The sequence below is a fragment of the Phoxinus phoxinus genome, assembly GCF_949152265.1.
Source record: "Phoxinus phoxinus genome assembly, chromosome: 24".
Taxonomy (NCBI): Eukaryota; Metazoa; Chordata; class Actinopteri; order Cypriniformes; family Leuciscidae; genus Phoxinus; species Phoxinus phoxinus.
The window spans coordinates 5,433,131-5,459,484 of NC_136899.1; the positions used below are offsets into that span (position 1 = coordinate 5,433,131).

At 35.5% G+C, this 26,354-nt stretch overlaps 1 protein-coding gene across 2 annotated transcripts; it reads left to right on the plus strand.

Annotated features, from left to right (window-relative positions):
* The first annotated feature begins 1,619 nt into the window (after positions 1-1,619).
* On the plus strand, positions 1,620-25,388 carry LOC306993060 (RALY RNA binding protein like). 2 transcript variants are annotated; one of them, XM_079602527.1, is made up of 8 exons: positions 1,620-1,737; positions 12,314-12,389; positions 15,033-15,080; positions 16,225-16,403; positions 20,815-20,931; positions 22,220-22,389; positions 23,214-23,248; positions 23,407-25,382. In XM_079602527.1, the coding sequence occupies exons 2-7, from the start codon at positions 12,322-12,324 to the stop codon at positions 23,244-23,246; spliced, it is 615 nt and encodes a 204-aa protein (XP_079458653.1). In that variant the 5' UTR covers positions 1,620-1,737; positions 12,314-12,321; the 3' UTR covers positions 23,247-23,248; positions 23,407-25,382. The 2 variants fall into 2 exon arrangements, with proteins under 2 accessions (XP_079458653.1, XP_079458652.1); XM_079602526.1 differs by having other exon boundaries at positions 1,663-1,926; positions 23,407-25,388.
* The last annotated feature ends 966 nt before the right edge of the window (positions 25,389-26,354 follow it).

The window sequence follows — 26,354 nt, forward strand, 5'->3', positions numbered from 1 at the left end:
AAAACATTTATACAAAATCACTCCTTTCATGTGTAACAGAGGACATAAAGTCGTTCAGGTTTGAGATGAACTCCTACACTACATGACTAAACTATAAACACTTTTTTTGGGGGGTGGGGGGGGGGGGGTGAACTGTTCCTAATTAAAGATCATTAAAGAATATATAAACTTGAGATTTCATATATCTTTACACCTCAAATCACATCAACATGATATTTTTCCTTGTGATTTATTAAAGGTGCACTTGCATTGCATTATCCAGAAGATGGCGATGTTGTGTTTCCAAATTTCCTGCAATTGTCTACATGTACATGCCATACAGATGTTTGATATAAGCAGATTTACAGAAAATGCATGAGTCTACATTACAATTTAGAGTGATCTGTTATCAGAGATGACCGTGTCCAACTCCAAGATAATGTCCATATATCAGAAATGTACAGTTCTAAGATAATGCAAATCATGCAGTTAGCTAACATCATGTATTCATTTTAGGCAGAAACAATGAGCTCATTATATATATATAAGCGCATTAATTGGTCATGTTTAAAGTAGGTCAGGATATGCAGATATTGCCAGCATTGTTCTGGTATCTTTCTCAGTCGGATCGTGAAAAGTACAGTTTCGATGCTATTTTGGTCAGAAACAACCCACACACTGATAGCCATGCACTCACTGACAGCTAACTGAATACATCACACATTATTAGAAGTGTAGGACTGTGCATTTTCTCTCTCCGTCTCCTTAACAACACAGTCCTTTGCAGCAGAAAACAGAACAATATGATCATAATCAAGATCGTGGTTCACAGAGATGAAAATTGTGGGGTGTTTTTTTAAGGAAAATCATGATTGCATCTCATTTGGTCCCAGCATCTAACCTGAGGGTTTTATGTAACTCTATGCAAATGTTTGGATCATATTAATAATCATGAATGTGAGGAGAGAGTGATGTCAGTTTGTAATGAAATTGGATGCTGGCAGCTTTTCTTTCTGTGGCATGCTGGCACATTTTGAATATTGTATCACACTTTTTAGTTTTTGGAGAAGAAGCTCGCATCTCACATGTGTAATGATGACGCAGTATGCTTATTTCTGACTCTATTTTTGTTGTTGTTGTTGTTGAAATGTAAAACATTACAAATTGTACTCATGAATATTAAATTAATTGATTTTTTTTTTTAAGTTCTTATGAAAGAAGTTGTAGAATATAGGGAATCCCAAAACTGAGAGATTCTGGGAAGTCTAACACATTTATAAATGAGGAAAAATGTAAAGAGATGTAAGTTAGATAATAATTAAGTCTATTCTTTTAAATTATTATTATTGTTTTGCATAAATAAAATGCCTACTTTATTGGCGTATAATAATATTTGTCATGTAGGACTGTTATTACTTTAGTTTATTAAATAGGTGCATACAATTATTACTGATCGGCGTTGAAAATTAATAAATGATGGTAACATGCGAGTTCATTGGATGATCTAGATCTGTTCAAGTTACAAATCCTACCATAGCGAAGGTTCATGAATATTAATGAGAACGTGCTTACGTTCCATAGTAACCTTCCAATGAGGAAGACTGGATCTTGAATATTAATCGCCAGTGTTGACGTCGCGTGCTTGCGTCCAATCCTAAATGACTGTATCATGGATATCATTAAACAAGCCTTCTTCACCGTTGTTGGAGCCGCCTCTTGTCTAGATATAAAGAGAGAAGCACCCCTTTCTAGACCACGGTAATGGTAGCGTCTGTTGGTTCGTTGCTCTCGTTTTCTTACCTTTAGAAAAAGCAGATCTGTTTTTGTTGGTTCAAAATCGCAGTTGAGGTCAGTCTAATCTTCCCGAGCGCGAGCAGGATTTTCAAGCCGTCAAACTGGAGCCGTTCAGAATGACCATGTTTAAAGGGAAACGTCGAAATCACCGGTGTGAGTTTACGACCATCAGCGTAACTTTGTTGTTTTGCATTCAGTGCATGTCTCTTTATTAGCATAAACTCGCAACTAGTCATGGAAAGCTTAATATTGGTAAACAACGGCATGTATATGTATTTCTTCCACGTAATTCTCACCTGTTCAGTTCAGTTGCATGTTGGTAAAATTTTAGTGCATGAATAATAGAGATGCGCATGTCACATCAGAAAGATAAGAAACATTCTCACAAACAATGCTCATGTTAGGTTCAGTTGAATCCATTGGTGCGTTCAATTCGACCGTAAGTGCACTGCGAAGTGGACTTCACAGGGTAGGCTACTCCGCCATCTTAAAGGGACAGTTCACCCAAAAATCATCGTTGTCATTGTTTAGTCATCCTCATGCTGTTCCAAACCTGTATGAGTTTCTTTCTTTTGTTGAACACAAAAGAAGACATTTTGAAGGATGTCGGTTACCAGACAGTTAATGGTAGCCATTGACTTCCATATTTCCATAATATAGTTTTCCTATTATGAAGTCAATGAGTGCCATTGACTGTTTGATTACCAACATTCTTTAAAATATTTTAGTTTGTGTTCAGCAGAAAAAATAAATTCATACAGGTTTGCAACAAATTGAGGTTGAGTAAATGATGACAATGTTAATTTTCTCCAACCTGAAGGGAGTGAACATGTTCAGTTCGAAGGGCTTTTTATTGAAAATAAATGCCTTTCTGAGAGAAAAGGAAGTTAAGCAAGTTAAGCAAAAGGCGAATTCGAACACTGGTTGATTTGCGTCAAAGCTTTCTGCCACTCGCCTTACCCCAACACCATTGCTTCTGTGGACAACATAGCTTCTTCGGTCATTTTGTCTGGCCCAACCAGACTTCAGTGGGCGGAGTTAGTGTAAACGGCCTCTGCCAACAAGACAGGCTATCTGCATTTATTTGACTTTATTTACCTCAGGAATGTTTACTATGCAGCTGTGCGTGGGAAAGAAAATACACAAGATGAGACCGCTACAATTATTAAGACCATTAATGAAGAACCCGTTTACACATAGTTAATCAAATACATTTATTTTCATAATGAATGACAATTACAGTACAGCTTGAAATCTGTTAATAGTGATTTAACAGCTGCAATAGTCAATTAAATATACAATAAACATGTTTAGGAGTAGGGAGCAATGAACACTGCGTACTAGTAGGGACCCTGTCTATCGGGATGTTTTAAGTGATTGCATATGTGATTGTGTTACCTATTGAAACCCTTGTCAACTGTATTGTATATTATTATTGAAGCATTATGGATGGTTGTGTTTTGGTATTTTTGGCCATTCGGGAGCTGAAACGATCCATCTTGAGTAAATGGACTGTCATTGTTCTCCTCTAATGTTACATTGAGCCAGGATCAATTGAGCAATTTAGTGTCATAAAAAAATCTCTTAATAATTCCTTTCATGACCATTCATTCATTGTCCTCCTCTTTCTCCTCCTCCTCCTCCTCATAATCACGTCATCACCATTATCGTCGTGACCGATCAATGCAGATCATCTATTATCAGTAACTAAACCTCTTCAGATTCATGTTAAACAGTGGCTTTGTGCACATAATAATGTGTGTTATGAGGATAGTCTGCTGATATTGTGGTTATTAAAAAAGTGCTAATTACTTTTCTGTTCATTTTAGGTTAGATGGTTATGCAGTCATTTGTATGCATGCTGATTTAATGAGCTCATCTTGATCTTGTGGTGATTACTCAAATTTTATAGAGCATTATTTATATATATTTGTATTATTTATAGTGCAGCATTTTTTTTTAAGTTGTCAGTTTGTTTATTAAATGTGGTGGTCACTCTTTAATACCTAAACACATCTTAAAACAGAGTCAACCATATATTCGGCTGCTGTGTGAACGCAACCGTGCATCATCATCTATGCAAATTGTTATATTAAACAGCAGCTATATCTGTATCTTTGACACACATAAGACTCCTAAAACTAGCACGTTCTATAAGTAGAGATTTCTATATTTATGAACAGCCCCACACTCCTTTGTATCCCTCCTGACATTCAGATGTGGATTAGGAGGCGACGGCTTATACAAATGATCTAAATAGAATGCTAGAGCTGTTTTTACTGCTCAGTTACTACTAATAAAGATATTTAATTGCACCATTTTTTAAATAAAAATAAATCTTTATGAAATCTCCCAGTTCATAATAGCTGTTCTCACTGGGCCTAGCTGTTCTCACTGCCGTGTGGTAACCCTGTCAGTGCGTTATATAGATCTCAGGGTCACAATGCACATCTGACGGATGGATTTGACCTGGTCATCCCGCTGGGCTGTGAGGCTGATGAGTGTGGACTCGCTCCCAACAGCCGTTTACATATAATAAATAAGTACGTATAGATGCATGACCTCTGGCCTCAAACAAAATGTATATTCATAGGCAGCCAAAATGGCTTTTCCATTGAGAGAATGCTAATATATAACGCTCATGTTTTTGTACTTGCGCAAGCTTTATTGATATTCATACTAGAGTATAGTTTGTTTAATCCTAAACTCCTGTTATTGAGATGTTCTTGTTAGTTAATTGATTTTATTTAATCTAAGCGCACAGCTCCATCATAAATATATTAGTCGCATTAGATCTGTCAACATCACTTAATTTAGTAATTAATTGCTTCCTGCGCTGATCACGTAAACTCACACAGGCCAGCTGTTGTACCTGTTGGTAGAGTTCAATTCCAGCTATAGGTCTTACTGGTGCTATATCAGACGGATTATTTCAGCAGTGACATGAGAACAAAGACACGGAACGAGTGGAAATGCTGTATGAGACATCCAGTCAAAAAATAAAGTGTCCTTGGGTTGTGAATGGGAAAAAGAATGAGCTTCCCCAAGACTAAAACGTGAGCTTTCTGTCACTGTGTGCGTCCCGTTCTTAATTTTTGTGGAAACCCCAGTCAAGCAGAATGCAGGCTAATTAAAGCAACAGGCCCAATGCAAGGGCACTTGATCGGTTTTCTGGTTCAAATACTTCAGTTTATGAACTAAATTCCTCCATTATAAAATGGTGTGCACTTCCACAAAATTCAGTTAAATTTAGAGTAAAAATTGGCGGCTGTGGTTGACAGAAATGGGCAATTGTGGCAATACCTTGTATTTCTGTACTTATTATAGGGTTAGGATAAAGGTTTGGTTTGGTGTTAGGGTTAGTTGTATGTAATTATGCATAATTGTGAGTGACCCTGGATCACAAAAATAGTCACAAGTTGCACGAGTTTATTTGTGGCAATAGCCAACAATGCATTGTATGGGTCAAAATTATTAATTTTTCTTTTATGCCAAAAATCATTAGGATATTAAGTGAAGATCATGTTCCATGAAGATATTTAGTAAATTTCCTACCGTAAATATATAAAACATTTATTTTTTTGAGTGAATGCAGCACAATCGTGAACATAAATGCACAACTTTAAAGGAGATTTTCTCAATGTTTCGATTTTTTTTGCACCCTCAGATTCTAGATTTTCAATAGTTGTATCTCGGCCAAATATTGTCATCATAACAAACCATACATCAGTGGAAAGCCTTTTTATTCAACTTTCAGATGATGTATAAATCTCAATTTCAAAAAATGTATCCATGTGACATTGGTTTTGTCGTCCAGGGTCACACTTTACACAATGACAATGTAACAATGACACATTTTTTTACGTAAAAGTACATGTATTGTCTCTAGCCTATATATATTATACATTTTATAGTAATATAATGAACAGTAAGGCTGTAAACGATTAATCGTGATTAATCAAATCCAAAATAAAAGTTTGTGTTTACATAATATATGTGTGTATTGTGTATAATTATTTTGTATATATATAAAAATACACACACATGCATGTATATAGTTGAGAAATATTAGCATTTATATACTGCATATATTTTTTTTATGATTTATATGATACATATAACTATTTTATAAATAAATAAAAATTCTTAAATATATATATGCATGTGTGTGTATTTATATATACAAAATAATTATACACAACACACACATATATTGTGTAAACACAAACTTTTATTTTGGATTCGATTAATCGCGATTACAGCCCTATAATGAATAGGTTTTTTTACTGTAACATTTGTTTTTCATTATTTTCTTTTTTCCCCTCCTTTATTTTACAGCATTGCTACTCATCAGATCACGATCCTAACTTCAAAATCTTTAAATCCTAGCTGGACGATGAATACTGTGGTTTCGTTGTAAAATCTCTCGCTGATCTGTGGTTCAAAAAGCATGGTAACAGGATTTTGTTAGGATGAGTACTTTGCTGTAACTGATTTAGTGCAAAGGAAAATTCCTCAGCCCGATTATCATCAAAAGGCATGATCGTTTCATACGGCTGGATTATCAGAGAATCCGCGCGGGAGATGTTTATGTGCTTTAGCTGCTCGCATCTCGCCGTATGCGTCTGATCACCGGCTATAAGCCCGTTAACACCCAAACCCTCAGGCGCCGGCTGTGCTTCATTATTTACTCATTTAAAGTTTGTGCAGCAGAGTTGTTACAGAGGTCCCTTCAGATTTAGGGCTGGATGACTTGGTCATACTGTATAGATGCAACTTCAACTTCAAGAAATAAAGCAGTCCTTGTTTGAGAGGTCTGTGCGGATGAGTGTTGCCAGACGTGGAACATTTAATTAGGTCAGTAAAGGAATTTTAAATGAATGCATAAGTAAGCCACGTTCAACTCTGCGGAAAATCTCTACGTAGACCCTTTCGTGGTCGCTACGTTTTCTTTTAAAGGAATCGTTCATCCAAAAAATTTATATTATCATGATTTACTCACTTTCATGTTGTTTCAAAACCATTCGACTTGCTTTCATCCGTAGAAGACAAAACAAGATGTTCGCAGCATGCTGCCTTTTTAATCAGGGGTTGTCAGTTTCTAAATGGCTCCTTAAAAGTAGACGAGATTAGATGCTGTGTTTTGCTTGACAGTGAGAAAGATTAACATAAACTACATTTTGAGACACAGTATCAAATGCATCAACTTAATTATAGGTATACCTCCTGGTGTGTGTGTGTGTGTGTGTGTGCGTCTGTGTGTGTGTGTGTGTGTGTGTGTGTGTGTGTTACTTTCACTGTGACTTTCAGATGTGACAGTGCTAAGTGGAAGAAAATGAAGGTTTGGCTGTAAGTGGCAGTCTGCTTGCTCTTCTCTTTAGCAAGCAGTAAAACAGATGGCAACTCAGGATAAATCAGCACCCAGCTGGGGGATAGATAGATAGATAGATAGATAGATAGATAGATAGATAGATAGATAGATAGATAGATAGATAGATAGATAGATAGATAGATAGATAGATAGATAGATAGATAGATAGAATAAAATGAAGATTAGAATTTTATTTTACTAGTGTATTACATTGCATTGTAAGTGGTATGATGCACAGTCATATTTTTCATATCTTCACGTGTTTTTGTCAGTTGTGTATTTCCTCCACTACATTCCAGTTTAGAACAGAATGCACAAGCGTCACTTTAAATTAAGTTTGATTCCATTCACTTCTCATTCATTCTGCACATATTTCAGTTTCACCAGTCACCCCTTCTCTCTCCTTTTCTAAGAAACCATTTAAAGTTCCCCAGTAGTCAAACATTTTATCCTTTAAAACTCAACTTTGATCACCAAAATGACATTTAAATGTTTTTTACTTGAAAATAAATTTCTTCATGCCTTAAAATAGCTTGAATGTAACTACACCCTTGCCTTAATTAGTATACCGGTACGCGGTTCTATGAATATGCATATGCCTCCACTCACACAGATTTGTTGTCGATCACAGGTTGACCTGATTGGTTACAAGGTAGTTTGTGACGTCAGTTTTGAGACTGTCTTTGGTTCACTGCAGTTTAAGGAGAAAATACTCAGCAGTGGTTGAATTATGAATTTGCACATGGTTTGTCTTAAAGCATATTAAAAACACCACATAGACATATAAACAACATTAAAAGCTTGATTTTCACCACAGGGGACTTTAATATTTTGATCTCAGAAATGCCTGCATCTTAATACAGTGGTTCTCAAATTGTTTTACAATGGACGTCAAGGGGTGACCATGAATTGCATATTATAGTGAACTGTTCATTCCCCCCAGTATGCAGAGTTACATGACATTGGCTGAATAGGAAAATTACCATTTTGTAAATACATAACCATGTATAGAAGTGTGATTTACTGAACACACACTGGGACAAAAATTGCAGTAGTATTAGAGTTTGATTAGATGCACAACTGAAGGTGTTTCTCCTATTTTTAAAAGCCTATATTGCTATCCAACTGTGTATTGGTATATATATATGGTTAGTTGCATAATTTTCAGTTTCCCTGATGTCCACGACCATACCAGAACAAACCTGTTAAAGTGCTGTTTTAAAGCTTCCTAATTTTGTTTTGGAGGTCTTCTATAGCTTTAGGTGCATCTGATGTCAAAAACACTTTAATTTTCTTATAATATACATTGCTCCTCTTTTCTCACAGTGTCTGAAATGGTTCGATAATTCGGTCTCTCTATGCCCCTCCTTTCTGAGAGCCTACTCCGCTCTGATTGGTCAGATGTCCAGTCTGTTGTGATTAATCTACCGCTTACAGTGTGTGTTGGAAACTTCTCATTCACAGCGATAAGAACATTTACTATGGTGTCGGTTTTATGGTAATATCCGAATATGGTGATATATGGAAAGGTAACATCCGGAAAAGCATGATGGGGCACTTTAATAAACCAGATATTCAGAGGAGACACTGACCTCATCATTTCCTCTCAGTGAAACCTCTGTATTTATTTTTTTGCACAGTATGCCACAGTAATTGCAAGATTTTTGTGCTTAATGGTTGTACACAGCTGTGTTTGTAAGGTCAAACTGAGAAGAGATCAGACGAGGTGGTGGAAGATGCAAGTTGTTCTTCATAGAGAAGGGAAAAAAGCATGATGATATACAGAGAGAACCAACACAACAAATTAAAAGCATCATCAAAAAGATTGGCTCCAAATGATTAAAAAAAATATCCTTTTTTAAAAATAATTTGGAGCCAATCTTTTTGTGAAATGCCTGAAAAGTGTGCTTGTGCTTTCTTGAAAATAAATACCGCTCAGTTTGCTCATTTTATCTAATGCAGTGACATTCATGTCATTCGTATTTTTTTATTGTACTTTTTTGAACCGCTCTAAACACTGCTTATGTTAAATAAAAAAAATGTTTGTGAATAAGACCTTGGTATCTCCATTGAAAATAGGGCTTGTTTCAGATGCTGCGGATGTCTCTTTGTGAGTGCCCGTCTCAATGGAAAGCTTTCATGATGCTTCGATCCTAACAGTGCGAGAGAGCCACTCCCCCCTCAGCCAGCCCAGGGTTCAGGACCACGGAGAGCTCCTCTCGGCTCGGCCTGTCTCCAGGCAACCATTACAAAGTCCAATGAGCGGATGCAGATGAATGAGAAATGTCCCTCGTGTCCACAGCTATGACCCTTTTGTGACTACCATCAATCAGCATAAAAATGAAAAATAGATGTCACTCTGCTGCATCTCTCTCCTTTATTGGACAGATACCCTTGCACAGGCGACGCATACATCTGAAGCAAGCAAACAGATGCTTTATTAAATGTAAATCGGATCCTGATTTCTGCTAAAAGCATGATGCTTATGCTGCTGTTTGGCTAGACCGCGCATGAGTCAGTCCGTGAGCCGGTGTGCTTGAGCATTTACAACAGATCAGCATATATAACAGGATTTCTGCAAGAAGATGCCTTCTGAAAAGGCTTCATGTTTTCTGTCATCTTTTATCCTCTCGTTTTGATCCTATAACACCAGTCGCAACAGGCTTTGTAAACATGGCAACAAATATATCCTTGTTTATATTCAATGAACTTGTTAATGTATTTTGCTGCTATCATTTTAAAATTGAAAAGCGAATGTGACTGGAATCTTAAAACGCCATACTACATTTCTATTTAAATTGTAGATAGTATGCATTAAGCAGTATGAGTGTTGTTTTGTTTTTTTACATTGCCATTGTGTTTATTATTATTATTATTATTAGACATGTATTTTATAAAATAAATAAGGTAACACTAAAGGTCTCATTTATTATCACTATTTAATGCATGAACTAACAATAACATAAGCAATATATTTGTACCACATATTGACCTTTGTTAATGCTAGTTAATAAAATAACTAATATCGATAGATTTTAATAATGTATTAGTAAATGTTGATTATCATTAACTAAGATTAATACATTTTGCAGAAGTATTGTTTGTTTTTAGGTTATGTTAAATTAATGTAATATAAATAACAAATGTTAACAAGTGAAACCTTATTGTAAAGTGTTACCGAAAATATTCATAATATTTAAATACAAATTTATTCACATGCTTGTTTTTCATATTATAGTAGTTATTTATTTTATTTGATCAATGTTTAAGGAACAGGAAATCTGCCTGCATAATGTTCACAGCTGAAAGTACTAGCACTATCAGTGTGATATTTCAGAGCTACACAAGATGTGAATGCAACCGTATCGCATTGATCTTAAAGCATTGCTATGGCAGTTTCCCCCTGAATCCCTGTGTATCGCGGCGCCGGTGTGTTTTTGTGCTGGAGGAGTGCTGGGTATGAGGGTCAGATGCTGGAGATAGTTCTCACAGATGTTCTGTGCTTTGTGCTGTCGTTTAAGGATGATGGTTTGATAAGGAATGCTTTATTGTACATATAGATGCACCAATGTCAAGTGCTTCATCATTCCTCCTCTTCCTATTCATCCGTTCGTTCTTTTACTGCAGAAGGGAAATGAAGTTGTTTTAGTATCTACAGCTCCTTTAGATGAGCTCTGTGGATTACATATTGCACAACATTGACTGAAATATGTTGGTGTCACACTTTACCCTGCAGATGTGAGCATGCACAACACAAAAAAATGTATGAATGTCATTGCATTAGTTAACAGAATACCAAACCATGCACTTATTTTAGAGATACAAGAAAGCCAAAGCATACTTTTCAAGCAGGATATTTTGAATTATGTAAAGGAATATGGTGTGAATGAACCACTGCTATTTGCATGAAATGCATATGCACAAAATGTTCCTTTATAAGAAAGTTCTGCTTGCCTGCTATATGTGAGTTGTATTACTAATGGATTGCATTTCTCATAGAAATCTCATTCAAGAGGTATATATATTGCACACAATTTTAGAGATTTATATATTGGGAAAACAAAGTTTTGCTGTATTTTTAGAATACAGGATATATATTTTCTTGTTTTACAATCCCATGGTACCAATTATTTACTAAACCTCAAACAGGCACCACATTGTTCTGCCCACCATGCTTGAGTCATTAAAGGCTGCATGGATTTATTTGCCGACAACCTTAACTTTAATCAGCTGGGGAAAAAATCGTTTTGAAAGCGGTTCCGACGGTGTCATTCCTCTTTGTCGTTATCATTATAGTTGTGGTGTAGACTCTGCTGTTCTTTTACATTTACAACTATCTTTATCGTTACAGTTAACGTCCTTTGTGTGAACCAGTTTTTTTTTTTTTTTTTTTTTTTTTTTTTTGGTTTAATATTTTGAATCGGCTTTTATTTATGCGTTTAGTTTTCATGCTAATTTTAGTTAAATTTGTAGAAATTTTTATGCCTTTTTGTTATTTTATTAGTTATTAGTTTGTTTATATATATATATATATATATATATATATATATATATATATATATATATATAAATATGCTATTTTATTTCAGTTTTAGATTATAGTTTCCAGTTAATAATTTTAGTGCTTCAACTGGTTACACTTTATTTGAATGTGTCCTTGTTAGTGTAATCATACATTTTTAAGTTCTGAATAATAATAATTAACAACAATACTTACCTTAGGGTTTGGTTTAGGCTTAGTAATACTCAAGTAAGTACATGTAACAAGGACACTGTAAAATAAAGTGCTACCCTTCAACATATTTCAGTTTATTACCGAGGCAACATTTCTAATTTTCATTTAGTTTAAGTTTTTCAACTAATATTTATATTTAATTTCTGTTTAAATTAACAAAAATGTTATTGGTAGCACTTTATTTTACAGTCCTGTTCCCCATGTATATACTATGTACTTTAAGTATTAACTGGGTACTAACCCTAAACCTAACCTTAACCCATGGATTGACCTGATATTAACCAGCACTTGGTACGTAGGCCTACTGTAAAATAAAGTGCAACCATGTCTAATTTTGGGTAACGGTTATAATCCTGGCGTGAACGGGCCTTAAGTATGCAAAGAGAACTCATTTCTACAGGTGTTTGACTTTTTGAATTCTTCTGTTTCTGCAGATATTAATATGGCCGGAGAGCCCAAACCCTACAGGCCTAAAGCGGGATCCAAACGACCCCTAACTGCTGTCTACAGGTGGGTGTTTTTTATATTAAAGTAGAGCAACATATGACTATACTTGTATAAAACTCCTTCTGACTGTGAATTTGACTTCAGATAACACTGCAGTGTAAATGAAATCCCTTCGCCGTTCTTGCATGCGCCCTTGTTAGGAGAGCTGAGGTAGACTGGATTAAAGTGAGCTTGGTGTGGCTGAATGAAGCGGTCAGCACATTTGTCATGTTATCAGGTTGAGATAACAGAACAACCCGTGGTCTTATCGGCACGTTCATTCAATTGCTGAAGTTGCAGTTGTGTCTCACAGGTTCGGTTAGCTTGTTGAACTCCTATAGGAAGCGAAAAGCTCCAGACACATCAGTGAAAACTAACCAAGCAGGAAATTAGTGAAAAATCAATGCTTGAAAAGGTATTAGGCATTTAGTCCTTTATTGGCAAGCTTTTATGGGGATTCAGAGCATTTTATTGCAAACAATAAATACTAATGCTAAATAAATAGTGACTGGACCATGAAACAATTACTGAATTAGCAATGTTTCTGTTTGCAGTCATGAATGTAATGGAAATGTTTTTTTTTTCTTTAATTTGCACATAAAATAATAGAATCATAGTAATGAAACCTTAATTAGTTTAGGAATCTTTGGCAATTCAGTTACTTATGAGCCCATAAGAGTGTCCTTTCATGGACTTTAGCTTATTTTGGTTCTCTTTTGTTACATTTTATTTTACTTTAGCTGATTCAGGGTTTTTAATTCTTTATTTCTTGCTCTCATTGTATTTTTAAAAATTCATTAAGCCTTGATTTGCATTTCAAATTGACTAATGCAACCCATCCATTATTTAATCAGAGGTATAGGCTTAATTAGGAGAGTACGACAGGAGCAAACCAACAAAGAATAGCTTTGAATGTTAATTAGTTTGGAATGAAATGGTCAAAAGAACGGAGAGATGCCAATAATGGAATATAATGAGGTTGCGTTTTGGAAATGGTCCCAAAATCATCCTTACTCCACTTTCTATAGTTGACAGGATATTCATAATATGCATGACATGTATTTAAATGCTCAATTGCATTAAGTTTGACCTTGTTCGCTTCCGTAATAGTTGTCCTGATGTTACGTGCACAAGTAATCATTAGATATGTTTCCACCCAGCAATTTTTACGTGCATTTTTGGGATCTTGCATTTAAAAGAACGCTGAATGGAACCGCAAAGATGCACATAAGTTGCGCATAAGAAAAGTATGCGCTCAATTGAGGTGGATAAGAAGACACATAAACTACGATGGAAACACATTTACCAAATAAATCCATTGATCAGCAAGTGATCAATCTCAACAGTGGATGTGATTGGATAACGGGACTAACCTGCGGAAGAGTGTCATCAACATGATCTCAAATGTTGGTTGGTTGTTGTCTTGCATTAGAATGATTTGGTTTAATTTGACACGTGATTTCATGGTTAATCACAGCTGCACAGACCCAAAAAACTGAACTTTTTCAGTTCCTCTACTACTCTCTAAGAGGTATTTAAATGTACATTTATGAATTTGGCAGACACTTTTTTCCCAAAGGAATGTGCACGCGTTGAAGGCGTATCAGTTCAAGAACGTTAATTACACTGGGAAACGAATGCATGATTTCGCCGTTACCAGCGCCATGCTCAACTGTTTGAGCTTCAGGAAAGCACACACAAATAAAACCAAATCAAAATTTTAAATGATTAAAAAAAAGTTACAATACTGTTTTAATATTATAAAATATTTCTTAAATACCTTTTTAAAAATAATTTTGTTCTCATGTTTATTGTTTTTGTTGTTGTATTGAATCCAGTTAGGGTAAATTTGACCCACAACATAAGTCAACCCAGAATTCGAATGTAATACAAGGGTTAAAAGGCCAATTTAAAGCACAAGATGCCTTTTTTAACATGCAGATTGCTTGATAACATGCTTGATTATCAGATTTTATTGACAGAGTACAGTACCAAGACATTCTGAAATTCATATTTAATTTCAGTTGAACTATTCACTCTAATTTTCATGCTGAAAGTTTGTTGAAAAATAATTCAAAATGGCGTTTTCATACTCTATTTCACTGCACTGTACATGAAATAAACACGACTGAAGAAGAATCCCTGTTGCTTGCCTTGTCAGTTGACATTATAAGTCTTCAGAAGAGAAGTGCTTCTACTCTAAAGGGTTCACACAAAGTTTACTGGATAAAATCCAAGTAGGGGTCACACACAACCTGGAGAATGTCTCTCGCTAACAGGAGATTTCTCACTAATTAATAAGCTAAGCCGCTTCGATTGCTGCCGTTTCTGAAGAGTTACTGTGTTCGGGAGCTCTGCATGATTTATGATGGCTGAAGATGTCTGTCAGCAAGATGTTTAAAGGACGCGTAGATGGATGGGGATTATTGGACTTCAACACATCTTTGATTAGTGTCTACACATTTAAATCTTGGGTATAAATTGATTCGCGTTCGAAGTGTAAAATCTTCCTGCGTCACACACATCTGTCAGTGTCAGTTTAGCTGTGAATACAAGTCTAAATCAAGGGGATAATTCCATCAGTTTCTTTAGGCCTAAACCATTTTTGTCATGTTCTTGTCATCGTGAATCACACTTTACATTGTGCCTTTGTTTTGTCTCTTTCAGTGGTTATGAATTTGATTATGATTACTACAGAGATGATTTCTACAATAGGTATGTATGCATTTATTTACAGTTGTTGAAACCCTTAATCTGATTGCACACAATTTGAAATATTTGAGGATATTTGTCGAGTATCCTCGTAAGCAGAGTCTTAAATGACCATAAAGTGTTGTGTCCATGGGATGTGTGTCAGATCTCCATCATGTGCTTCAGATCTTAAAGTGTCATTAATGTAAATCAAAGAACAAAAGACAAAGAGAAAATCACTCGCTGCTCTTGACTTAACAACTTTTGTAGATTTTAATAAGGATGAATCTATATTTCAAATGTATGCAGTGAAGACTGAAGTGTTTGATAACTTTATTAGATTTCTGTATATTCCCCGGTTAGATCAAACAAGATGCCTTTGTTGTGTCTACATTCATTTGGAGATTAACTGTAACATTTAAGACATTTTTATATTGTAATAATTTCAATGTTAGGTGCAATTAATTGCAATTACGTGGTTATGAATTTAATTATGATTAATCGAGATGATTTCTACAATAGATATGTATGCATTTATTTGCAGTTGTTGAAACCCTTAATCTGATTGCGCACGTTTTGAAACGCTCAAGTCTTTCAAACCTACAAAAAGATGCACGCACAAAAATTAAAGTGATTAAATATGACATTCACAGAAAATCAATAATCGTATTTATCGTAAACGCCTACAGTTTGTCCTTTTGAAAAGAATTAAGAGAAAAGAAATCCAGGAAATCCATTAGTGTTAAGTGTGGAGCTCCTCTTTAATTTCTAAAAAGCCCCGTTTTATTTGTTCGCTCGTTTCCTCCTTATGATCTCGTCTTTTATTAGCGGAGACATTTGCTAAATGTCAGCTGGGTGGAGAGCTGTGAATATCCAGGAGAGATTGATGGGCGAGCAAGGGCATGTGCCTTTGTTTGACATTTTCCTGTACCTCCTTTCTTTTCTGTGAATTCTTTTGAAAAATTCGACTGCCTTTATGACGAATTTCAAAAGTAGCTCTGCTAATTGCAGGGAAACCAGGAACCAGGAGTCAGAAATGTTCAGGGGTGAAAAACCTTTAAGATGCCATATAATTGTGAATCTAAAGGCTGGTTTTGAGTGGTAATGATGATGTTATGCCGTCTTTTGTAAACTCTGCACATCTTCTTTGGTTCTTGTAACCGGCTAGGCTCTTTGACTATCACGGACGGGTGGCTCCTCCTCCGAGGGCAGTGATCCCGCTGAAGCGGTCGCGAGTGGTACTTCCATCCACTCGACGCGGGAAGAGCTCCTTCCCTATTAAAACCTCCTCCGCTTCTTCCTCAAGACCTCCATCATCATCATCGTCCTTCTCCTCTGGCCTGAAATGTAAGCCATTGAAAAATCTCACACCATTGTCCAGAAAATGTATTAATTTATCAATGCATTTTTTTTTTTTTACAAAATAATGCAACCTGGGCTGTCCATATAATTAAATATTTAACTGCAATTTATTTAATTTAGTAAACACTAGAGGTGTGACGAGATCTCAAATATTTTTCCTAAATGCCACTTGACTTGGTATTTTGTTGTCTAATGCAATGACACTCATCCATTTTGATACTTCTACAGCAAAAAGACATTAGTAATACAGTGCATGATGCAGAAATCGCTCCCACAGATCCACAATGTGCTTTACACCATTAAATCACTGACCCCTGGCATTGGCAGTCTGTGGCACACTGTATGAAGTCCATGAGCTTTATTCTTCATTGCTGGTTTACAGTCTGGAACATGCTGGTCTGTAGCTCTCCCTTACAGGTTACACAAAGTGAAACAGAGACTTTTTCTTATTTCATGGGAGCAGAAATCAAGAACGTATTGATTTTTGTAACCAACGTGCGTTTGAGACTGGATCTGAAATACTGCTTTAATTCTGACTGGGATACGAGCCAAACGGCAAGACAGAAGATCATGCATTTGTGTTTGTAAATTAGAATTCATAACACTAATTCAGATTTTATCTCTAACCCACAAGTAGCAGCTTTCACAGCATCTGTCAGCGTCCCGCCTTCTCCTCGGAGCGCGCTGCTCAGAAGTCCAGATTAGCTGTGGTGCGTGACACTAATGCTCTTAGCTGTAGTGCTGCGGTCTCCGGGGGCTTTTCTTATATCAGTGCAATTCACGGCCAGAAATATCCATAGCATGCACACAAAAGTGCCACTGTTTACCTTAATCTGCATTTCACCGGAGCTCTCGCTTCTCTTCACAGCACAGACTGGAGATTAGCTGTATACGACACCAAAATAGCATTTCATTTGGCTCGAAAAGTTTACTTTGCTCAAAACAACTGCTGATGAAAATGCAGTCTTTAAGATCAGAATTGTGACTCTTTTTTCCCCCCTTTTTTTTCAAATTTTTTTTTCATTCTGTCACCAGAAAACACTTCTATATAGTAGAGGATCTGAAAATGCTGCAAACACAACTACTGCAATTTTCATCACCCATAACCTAGTGGCATGAATAGCAGAACCTGCTTCATCTGCCTGTCAAATAATTTTGGGAAATTTAACTTTAACTGTAACTATTTAATTTTAACTGTGACTTGCTGTACTCTAAATATTTTAAACAGGATTAACTAATTCTATTATGCATTAAGCTTTTGTGGCCTCCTATTAATACCACTAGCCTTTTTACTTTATAATTTGTCACTCTATAAGGACCATTTAAAATGAACTCATGGCAAAAAGGTGATTTAAAATAAATAAATTAAAAAAAAACTTGGTGACCAGTTACACAATCTAAGATATAGGGAAGATATTATAGGTCATGAAAAGTCCTTTCTGCTCATCAAAGCTGAGTTTATTTGATTAAAAATACAGTAAAGACAGTAATATTGTGAAATATTATTACAATTTGAAAATAAGTTTTCTATTTTAATACATTATCAAATGTAATCTTTTCCTGTGATGCAAAGCTGAATTTTCAGCAGCAATTAATCCAGTCTTCAGGGTCACATGATCCTTCAGAAATCTTTTTTCTTTTATTGTGTTCACTTATTTACCAGTAGCTATGGCATAGAACTTGTGACAACTAGCCCCGGTCTCCCTTTCCCTTACATTTATATACATTTTAATCTAGAATCTTGACGCATGTAATGTAGCCTACCGCACGCCACACATCCTCTAAAATATTCCAAAGTAAACCGCTTAAAACTTTTGCGATCTTAAAGGCAGTTTTTGGACATGTTGTATGTGGGGTTTTGAAACCGTTTAAATGGTTGCACGCAGACGCGTTCATTGAATTTCAGTAGATACGACGCTCCGTCAACTAAACACCTACACACGCAGAGCTTTCTGCCTCAGGCGGGGGATGGCAGGTGACACCATTTTGTGAGGTAGTGGAAAAGCTGGCAGCGGTGTGACAGCAGTGCTGGGTCACGCTGTTATCAGGGCTGAAGGCGGTGACGGCAAAGCGACAAGCTTCAGCTTTCTCAAGGAGAGGAACGGCTTGAAAAATACAGACTAATGAATTTTTCAACAAAGCATTTATATGTATCCTGGAGCTCCAATTATGATGAAGAAACAGGGTTTTCCGTGTCAAGAGGGGCCATTTAGCCCATGCTGCATTTTCTGGTGTCATTCAGTATATTAAAACAGTAACATATGTTTTAGAAACCAGATTGCAAGACACTTTTCATGAATGAAGCAACGTATTTGAACGGTTCCTTTGCATTGATTCATACTGACTCATACTTATTTAATTTTTTTCCGAATCATTCAGAGACTCACTCATTAAGACATTTCGTTTTTCCGTTCATTAATGAATCGGTGATTTTAACTAATCATATATTTTTCTGATCTTTCGGTCATGATTGAATTGGCGCTTTCAAACGAATCGCTTGAAAGATTCAATGACTCACTCATAAAAATGTTTCGTTTGTAAATGTAACTGGTTTAGTTCCTGAATGATTTACATTTTTGAATGAGTCACTTGATTGAATGATTCAAATGTAAGACATTCACTTTTAGTTCCTGAATTAATTGGGTTTTTTTTAACTAATCTGTTGGAATCATTATGGAAATGGTCCGGCTGCATCTGTGTTCTTGAATGTGCGTGTCGTCAGTAGATCACGCGCAGAACTTTCCTCTCCCATCGGTGCGTTCATTGCGCTCTCATTCTAATTTGCCCTGTTTAGTAAATCCGGCCCTCAGCATGTAAAACAGATCTACAGAAGGTGAGGTTTTGGGCTGATTTCTAACCGCATGAAAGCAGAACATTCCACCTAAATGTCTGAGGTTACACTAAGTAGCTTTGAAAGATGTCAAGAACCATTTCCATATTTTAAACTGATCCTCCATTGGATTCCATTTGCTCCCCTTTTTCTAGCCGATCTGGGCTTTCAGTTACCACCAAGTTCACTCTGGTTTGCTCAGAGCGGCCTGCTGATTTTAAATGTTTATTAGATTCCATGTGTGTTCAATGGTGTAGTCATCTGAGGGAGATTAATCTGACAGCTGCCAGATGAAAAAAAAAAAAAAAAGAGTACAGAAATTAACAGCATGAATTAAGCTAGCGGGCATTGAGCGGAGACTTTTCATCCCATATTAATTGTATAGAGAGTCTTTCAGGGTGACCAGGGGTTAATGTCTTTCTAGATTGTAAACTGTCTAGTTCATCTTTAGGACTGAACTACAACTTATGTGTTAGCAGACCAGATCTGCAGCCAGATGAAGACAAACATCCTTTTAGAATACTGCACTTTTGCAATATGTATATTTATGTATGCATGGAATGCCCTGGTGTTCTGTGTAATTATAGCCATTTAACCTCATTCTCAGTCTCATTAACACTTTTTTTTACACCATGTATGTAATGTATGAACATTACATACATGGAATGGAGTAACTATCACTTTAAGTAAATAAGCATAAAAAATGTAACGTAAAAGCGGGTGCAGCCATTTTTTTTATTGCCTTCCCCCCCCCCCCCATCACATATTTTAGTCATCATAAATTAAGTATCATTCGAACGCTTAAACGCTCCAAATTCATCCTACTAAACTCTTTTGAAACTGAACATTGCATTACCAGGGAAATGGTGTTTTAAAACGCCATCCAGTTTTGCGATACCAACTTCAAATTTGGAAAACAACTTGGATAGACACATGGCTTTGATTTTCTAGACATTTTAGAGTCCAAATTATTTTGTAAAATATCCATTTTGAATAAAATAACCTTGAATTTACTACATTTGCTTTACAGTAAACCTAAACGTCTATACATTTTCAAGCTGATAATCTACTGAGTGTCTTCAAAAATAGACCTGTGTTTTAAAGCATTCATGAATTACAACCATTCATGTTCAGATCTCAAAAGGGGATGACGGTTAACGGGTTTAAAGAAGCGAATATGCTATAAACCGCACGAGTTACTTTGCAATGCAATATTATCATGCTGAGTCAGCTAACAGAAGAAACAAGCATCACACTTGATTATTTGTATTTGCTTCAGGCTGCAAACAGTTCTTATGTTGTATTGACTGATAAAAGCAGTATCTATGAAAACACATGGAGAAACATGATCTTTCTTGTATTGGCCGATATTAACCAGCGTGTCTGAATGAGATAAGAGCTAAAGAGCTAAATTAAAGCCAGCAAGACAGGGAAATCTTTAAACTCTTAGTTTAGAACCAGCAGGCCTGAACAAGTTTTCTGACATTATCTGTAGTGATAAAAGCATGAACATGGTTGCACTGTTATCTCCTTAAATCATGTGTTTATTGCATTTCTCTTCTCCAGCAGTGAAAACTGACCAACTCCAGACCATCAAACGTGAGCTGACTCAGATCAAGACGAAGATCGACTCTCTTCTGGGCCGCCTGGAGAAGATCGAGAAGCAGCAGAGATCTGAGTGCGGTGAGTCAGAGCTGTAGGAGAGCAGAAATCAAACCCAGTCCTGCAGGACACGCTGGCAAACATCGGCTGTGCAGGGAGAAATATTGGGAGGGCATATACGCTATCTATCTCTGTGACAGGCGAGGAGACGGCAGCCGATTTGTCATAACTGTTATAAAGCCAATCTCGCACTGTTTTACTACAGCAAATCCCATTTCACCATGCTCACCAGTAGATGAGAGCGCTGTTTTCCACTGAGGAACGGCAGTCTCGCATTCAAGAGTCAGACTTTAGGTCTATTCCATGGGCTTGATTTAAGATTAAAGACACAATTCAACCAAAAATGACTATTCATTCATCATTTATTCACACTCATGTCATTTCAAACCCGTATCTCTGGCTTTCTTCTGTTTCTTCTACCATTATAAACCCTAAGGCCTCTAAATTATCACCGGAAAGAAAAAGGTATTTTAGGATAATTCATCCCTCTTCAGATTGTGGTAAATGTTGTTTTACTGTGAAATCTTTAATGGTTTTTATTAAAAAAATAACCTAAATTTGTTAGTAATATTTCAAGATGATCACTTACTGGACTGAAGCAACTTAAGTTGACTTGATTTGTCTAAAAATGAGGTATGGATAATCAAGTTAAAATGTATCAAATATTACGTTTAATGAAAGTTCATTTAAACTGCAGAGCTTTGATCATACAACTAAGCATTTAAATATCATCTTAAGACATATTATTGGAGAGATATAACTGAGATTTATATAAAATTGCCTTTTGTGCAAGTTGTCTGCTAAACTGCTATAAAGATCTAATTTACATTACAAGTTATCAGAATTTCATCGTACTTTTTAGCCATATAAATATTAACGATTTCACCAAATTGCATATGTTTGTGTATCTGAATAACTAGGGAGAAACTGGGGTGTTTTTTCTTCTTCCTCGAGTGTGCGTGCCATATTCTCTTATATCATATCTATATCTATATAGGCCATAAAAGCCTGATGTATCAAAAATATGAAACTCAACAAACATTTTTTTTTATATTTTGCCTAAAGGTTCAGTAAACTGTTCTATTTAAAATATATATATACCTGTATATATAAATAGTCAAATATTATATATATATATATAAAAAGCTTTACAGGGTTATTAATGCATCATATTTGCATGTAAATCAAACTAAGTCAAATGGGTTTAGAATGACATGAGGGTGGAAATTATTTATGTTTTTGCTCACAATATGACTGATATTTGTGATATAAATCATAATCGTCACAAATATCCGTGTCTTTTCTTCAGAGCCTCATAGGAAATACGAGGAGAACTGTGACTCTTTGCATGAGGAGTCGATATCGGAGACGGCGGATAACTCCGGAGAGGAGGGAGGAGAGGGAGCGCTGGATGCGGAGGCGGGAGAGATGACAGATGGTGGCGAGGATGACTACGATGAAGAAGGCAGCACTGATCTGGTACGTTCGCCCCCGCGGGCCTCGCTGGCAGCCGTGGCTCTGAAAAGCCCCGTTGAAGCTAATTCTGCAGATTTATTCATCGCTGCGGACATGAGAGACGCGGGGTTGGGAGAGCGGGAGCTGACAGGGTTCCGCTGGGCTGCTTCGAGCTCTCGTGACCCTCACCTGTCACGCTCCGTAATTAAAACAGAGTCAGAACCTCCGGAGACACTACGGTCCAGCAGCACCGCCACCAACAGCAAAGTCAATTTAAGACTTTGTGCTTCCCACTGAGGAGACAGGCAGACTGTATTTTAATGAGCTCTTCCATTTTCTTAAACTGTGGAAATGAGAGGGAAACCTCAAGGCGAACTCCGGCTGGAAAGATTCCCAACGGCATGTCGCTGAACCTCCAACGCCGCTGGATTTCGTAGATACCCAAACAATACAGATATAAATTCGCTAGACTTTTAAAAGAAGATCTAGAAATGTGATTTGGGGCCGTGGAGATTTTTCTGCAAAAGGGAACTTGAGGTCATAGGATTGTTTGAACGTTATGATGAATGCAAGTATTGAGCAAGTAAATCTCAAGGTCTTTTGAGAGCCGGAGCTGCTCTTTCTCAGTAGATCTGCTCTTCTGATACCAGGCAGCTTTTATTGATCTTCATTTGTGCGTCTGAAAAAGTATGGGATGATGTGAATGAGTTCGATATACTATCTAACAAAGAATAATTAGTGTTATACTTTTTAAAAGACTATAAAAGTGCATTTCTAATTTGAGAGTTGAGATTTTGCCGAGCTAATCGGTATTCCTGAACTGATTTTCTTTTTTATTCGTGTTTCAGATGGAGAATCACGTGTCTGATATTGACAATTGAAGGTAAGTTGATTGTGTCCTCTGTATTTTATTTCATAGATGTATGTAAATGCTTTTATACAGTAGATATTCCTAGTTTCATCAATGCATTTATTCATTTTCATGGTGATTGAATGAATCATATTGATCTCAGAATGCAGTGCAAATACTCTTGTTTTTAGAGTTCTGCATCCAGAGAGGAAATCAACTCCGCGTTGAGCAGAAGACATGAAACTCTGTGAAGACGGACGTCTCTTCTCTAGGAGGCCATGAAGACACTCGATTGGCTGATTAGACGCAGGGCACATATTTGGACAAGTTTAGCATCTGCTAGTCACAACTGCTGTTTTTCATTTAATAATGTTGGCACATTCAATCATATTTGACTTTTACAGGATATGTGCAAATCAAATCCGTTCATTTAAGTTCATCTTGCAAACTAGTTGAATTTTTTCTTTTTTTCTTTTCTTTTTCAAGGATACATTTCCTTGAGCAAAGATTTTTACAGTCTGTGTGTGGAAAATGAGCCTTAATGTCCGAAAAATGTAACATGGCATTTTTGAAACCTTCAGTTTTAACAGAGAATTTAATTAATTCTAGAATTTAAAAAATCTGGCAATTAACATGTTGCATTAGAACACCAGCCAAAACTTTTTTGTGTCTGCTTGATTTTATTTATTTATTTTACAACTTTATTTTATCTTTTATATATATTTTTTGTTTTGCATCTGCATTCCCACATTTTCTCTCACACACACTCATTCATACTTATTTCCTAGCCAATTTATGCTTTCTGAAAATGTTTTCTGTGTAAAATTTGATTGTGTAATTCTTCTCCATGGATCAAAATATATTTTTGATTCCCAGACCGAATCCACTAAAAGTCAAGTATTTGGTTTAATGAAAGTTTTAGCTCCGTACTGCCACATTAGTTTCATCAGACTCAAACTTATACACATCAGTGTGACTGAAATATTGTCAGAAACTCGAAAAAATGAATTATGTCTTAATGTGTCATAATTTGTAATGATACTGTAAAGATGATATTGTGTGTACATTGTCACTGTATTTTGTTTTTATCATGCCGTGTGTAATTCAGAGCAACATGTAGTAAGTCACACTGTTTCCGTTCTCTATGATGTCATTCGGTATGGAGTGTGTCATAATGAACTCTATTTTTGTATGGCAGATTTACAGAAAAAGCTTCAGAATATTCATATTTGTTCTGCTGACATTTGCATTCTGCTACTGTACATAATTTATTATTAAGAGTGTGGAACTGTATGTGTATAGCTTAAAAAAAAGAAAAAGATTGATGGAAAATGGATCCAATCCACTGGAAAAATGTGATGATTTTTTTCTATATTTTGAAATTGGTGTCATGTTTGGGAGAAAAACTATTCTATACCGGTCTAGGTCACTGATGACATCTCAGAGGCCTAGAAATATAATTGAATTAATTCATATTGTATAGAAATGTAAACTATTTGTAAAGATATTTTTATGATTGGCATGTTAATGTATTTTCAGTTCATTGTCTGGCTATAGGCTTTGTGGTATAGGAACAGACTGCCATTACAATCACTATATAAAAATTGCGAAAAATAATTTTCTTTCTATATTTGTTGTGGAGCAGAACTGAATGCAACATTTCAGCTATAAGGTCAGCCTAAAATGCACTGGTTTTAAGAATAAAAGAAAAACATTTATTGGCATTCTAAGGCTAATTCTAATTCATGTGACAATTAATTTGGCTGTGATTTTGTAGTCATAACAGACACTAAAATATTTATTAAAAAAGGATTGCTTACAGACTTGAACTTGAATTGCCACATTTGAGTAACATTAAAGGTGAAGTGTAAAGTTTCTGTGGCACCTAGTGGAATTATAAAAAATAAAGCATATTTTTCAAACGCCCCTTTCGCACATCGCACCTCCACCAAGGTCCAACATATTAGATCATAAGCTGATTACATCAGCATCAATCATGTTCTCACTGTTTTAATGGTGCCTGGGAAGCTCAATGTTCACACTTTTGGGGGAGAAAAACATATTTCTAGTATGGCATACTAATAGCATTCAATAAATTTGGTTAAGAGAATGTATTTTAACTAGTGCTGTCCAATTGATTAATCAAATTCAAGATAAAAAAAATGTTTTTTACTATGTGTGTAATATATATATATTTCCAAATGAATCGCTACTTTTTCAAAATGAATCGCTACTTTTTCAAAAAAGAATCGCTACTTTTTAAAAAGAATCAATACTTTAAAAAAAAGAATCGCTACTTTTTTCAAAAAGAATCGCTACTTTTCCAAAAAAGAATCGCTACTTTTTTCAAAAAGAATCGCTACTTTTTCAAAAAGAATCGCTACTTTTAAAAAATGAATCGCTACTTTTTTAAAAATGAATCGCTACTTTTCAAAAATGAATCGCTACTTTTCAAAAATGAATCGCTACTTTTTCAAAAAGAATCGCTACTTTCAAAAAAATTAATCGCTACTTTAAAAAAAAAGAATCGCTACTTTTAAAAAATGAATAAAAAGAATCGCTACTTTGCCAAAAAAAATCGCTACTTATCTAAAAATAGAACGTATAAAAAATAGTATTATTCTACATTTTTATACTATTATACATTCTAAAATGTATAATAACATTGTAATAAATGTATGATAACATTGTAATAAATGCTACTTTTAAAATGTATAATAACATTGTAATAAATATATGATAACATTGTAATAAATGTATTATAAAACTGAAACAAAAGTTTTATAACATTGTACATTGTTACATTGTAACAAACATATAATAAAAAGAATCGCTACTTTTCAAAAAAAGAATCGCTACTTTTCAAAAAAGAATCGCTACTTTTCAAAAAAAGAATCGCTACTTTTCAAAAAAAGAATCGCTACTTTTCAAAAAAGAATCGCTACTTTTAAAAAAGAATCGCTACTTTTTTCAAAAAGAATCGCTACTTTTAAAAAAGAATCGCTACTTTTTTCAAAAATGAATCGCTACTTTTAAAAAATGAATAAAAAGAATCGCTACTTTGCCAAAAAAAATCGCTACTTATCTAAAAATAGAAAGTATAAAAAATAGTATTATTCTACATTTTTATACTATTATA

What these genes read in the sequence shown, in the direction of transcription:
- LOC306993060 (XM_079602526.1), top strand. Translation starts at nt 1,890, where the DNA reads ATGACCATGTTTAAAGGGAAACGTCGAAATCACCGGT. An exon ending in GAAACGTCGAAATCACCGGT is followed by an intron (nt 1,927 to 12,313) that starts GTGAGTTTACGA and finishes CTGTTTCTGCAG; the next exon opens with ATATTAATATGGCCGGAGAG. An exon ending in CTTCTCCTCTGGCCTGAAAT is followed by an intron (nt 16,404 to 20,814) that starts GTAAGCCATTGA and finishes TCTCTTCTCCAG; the next exon opens with CAGTGAAAACTGACCAACTC.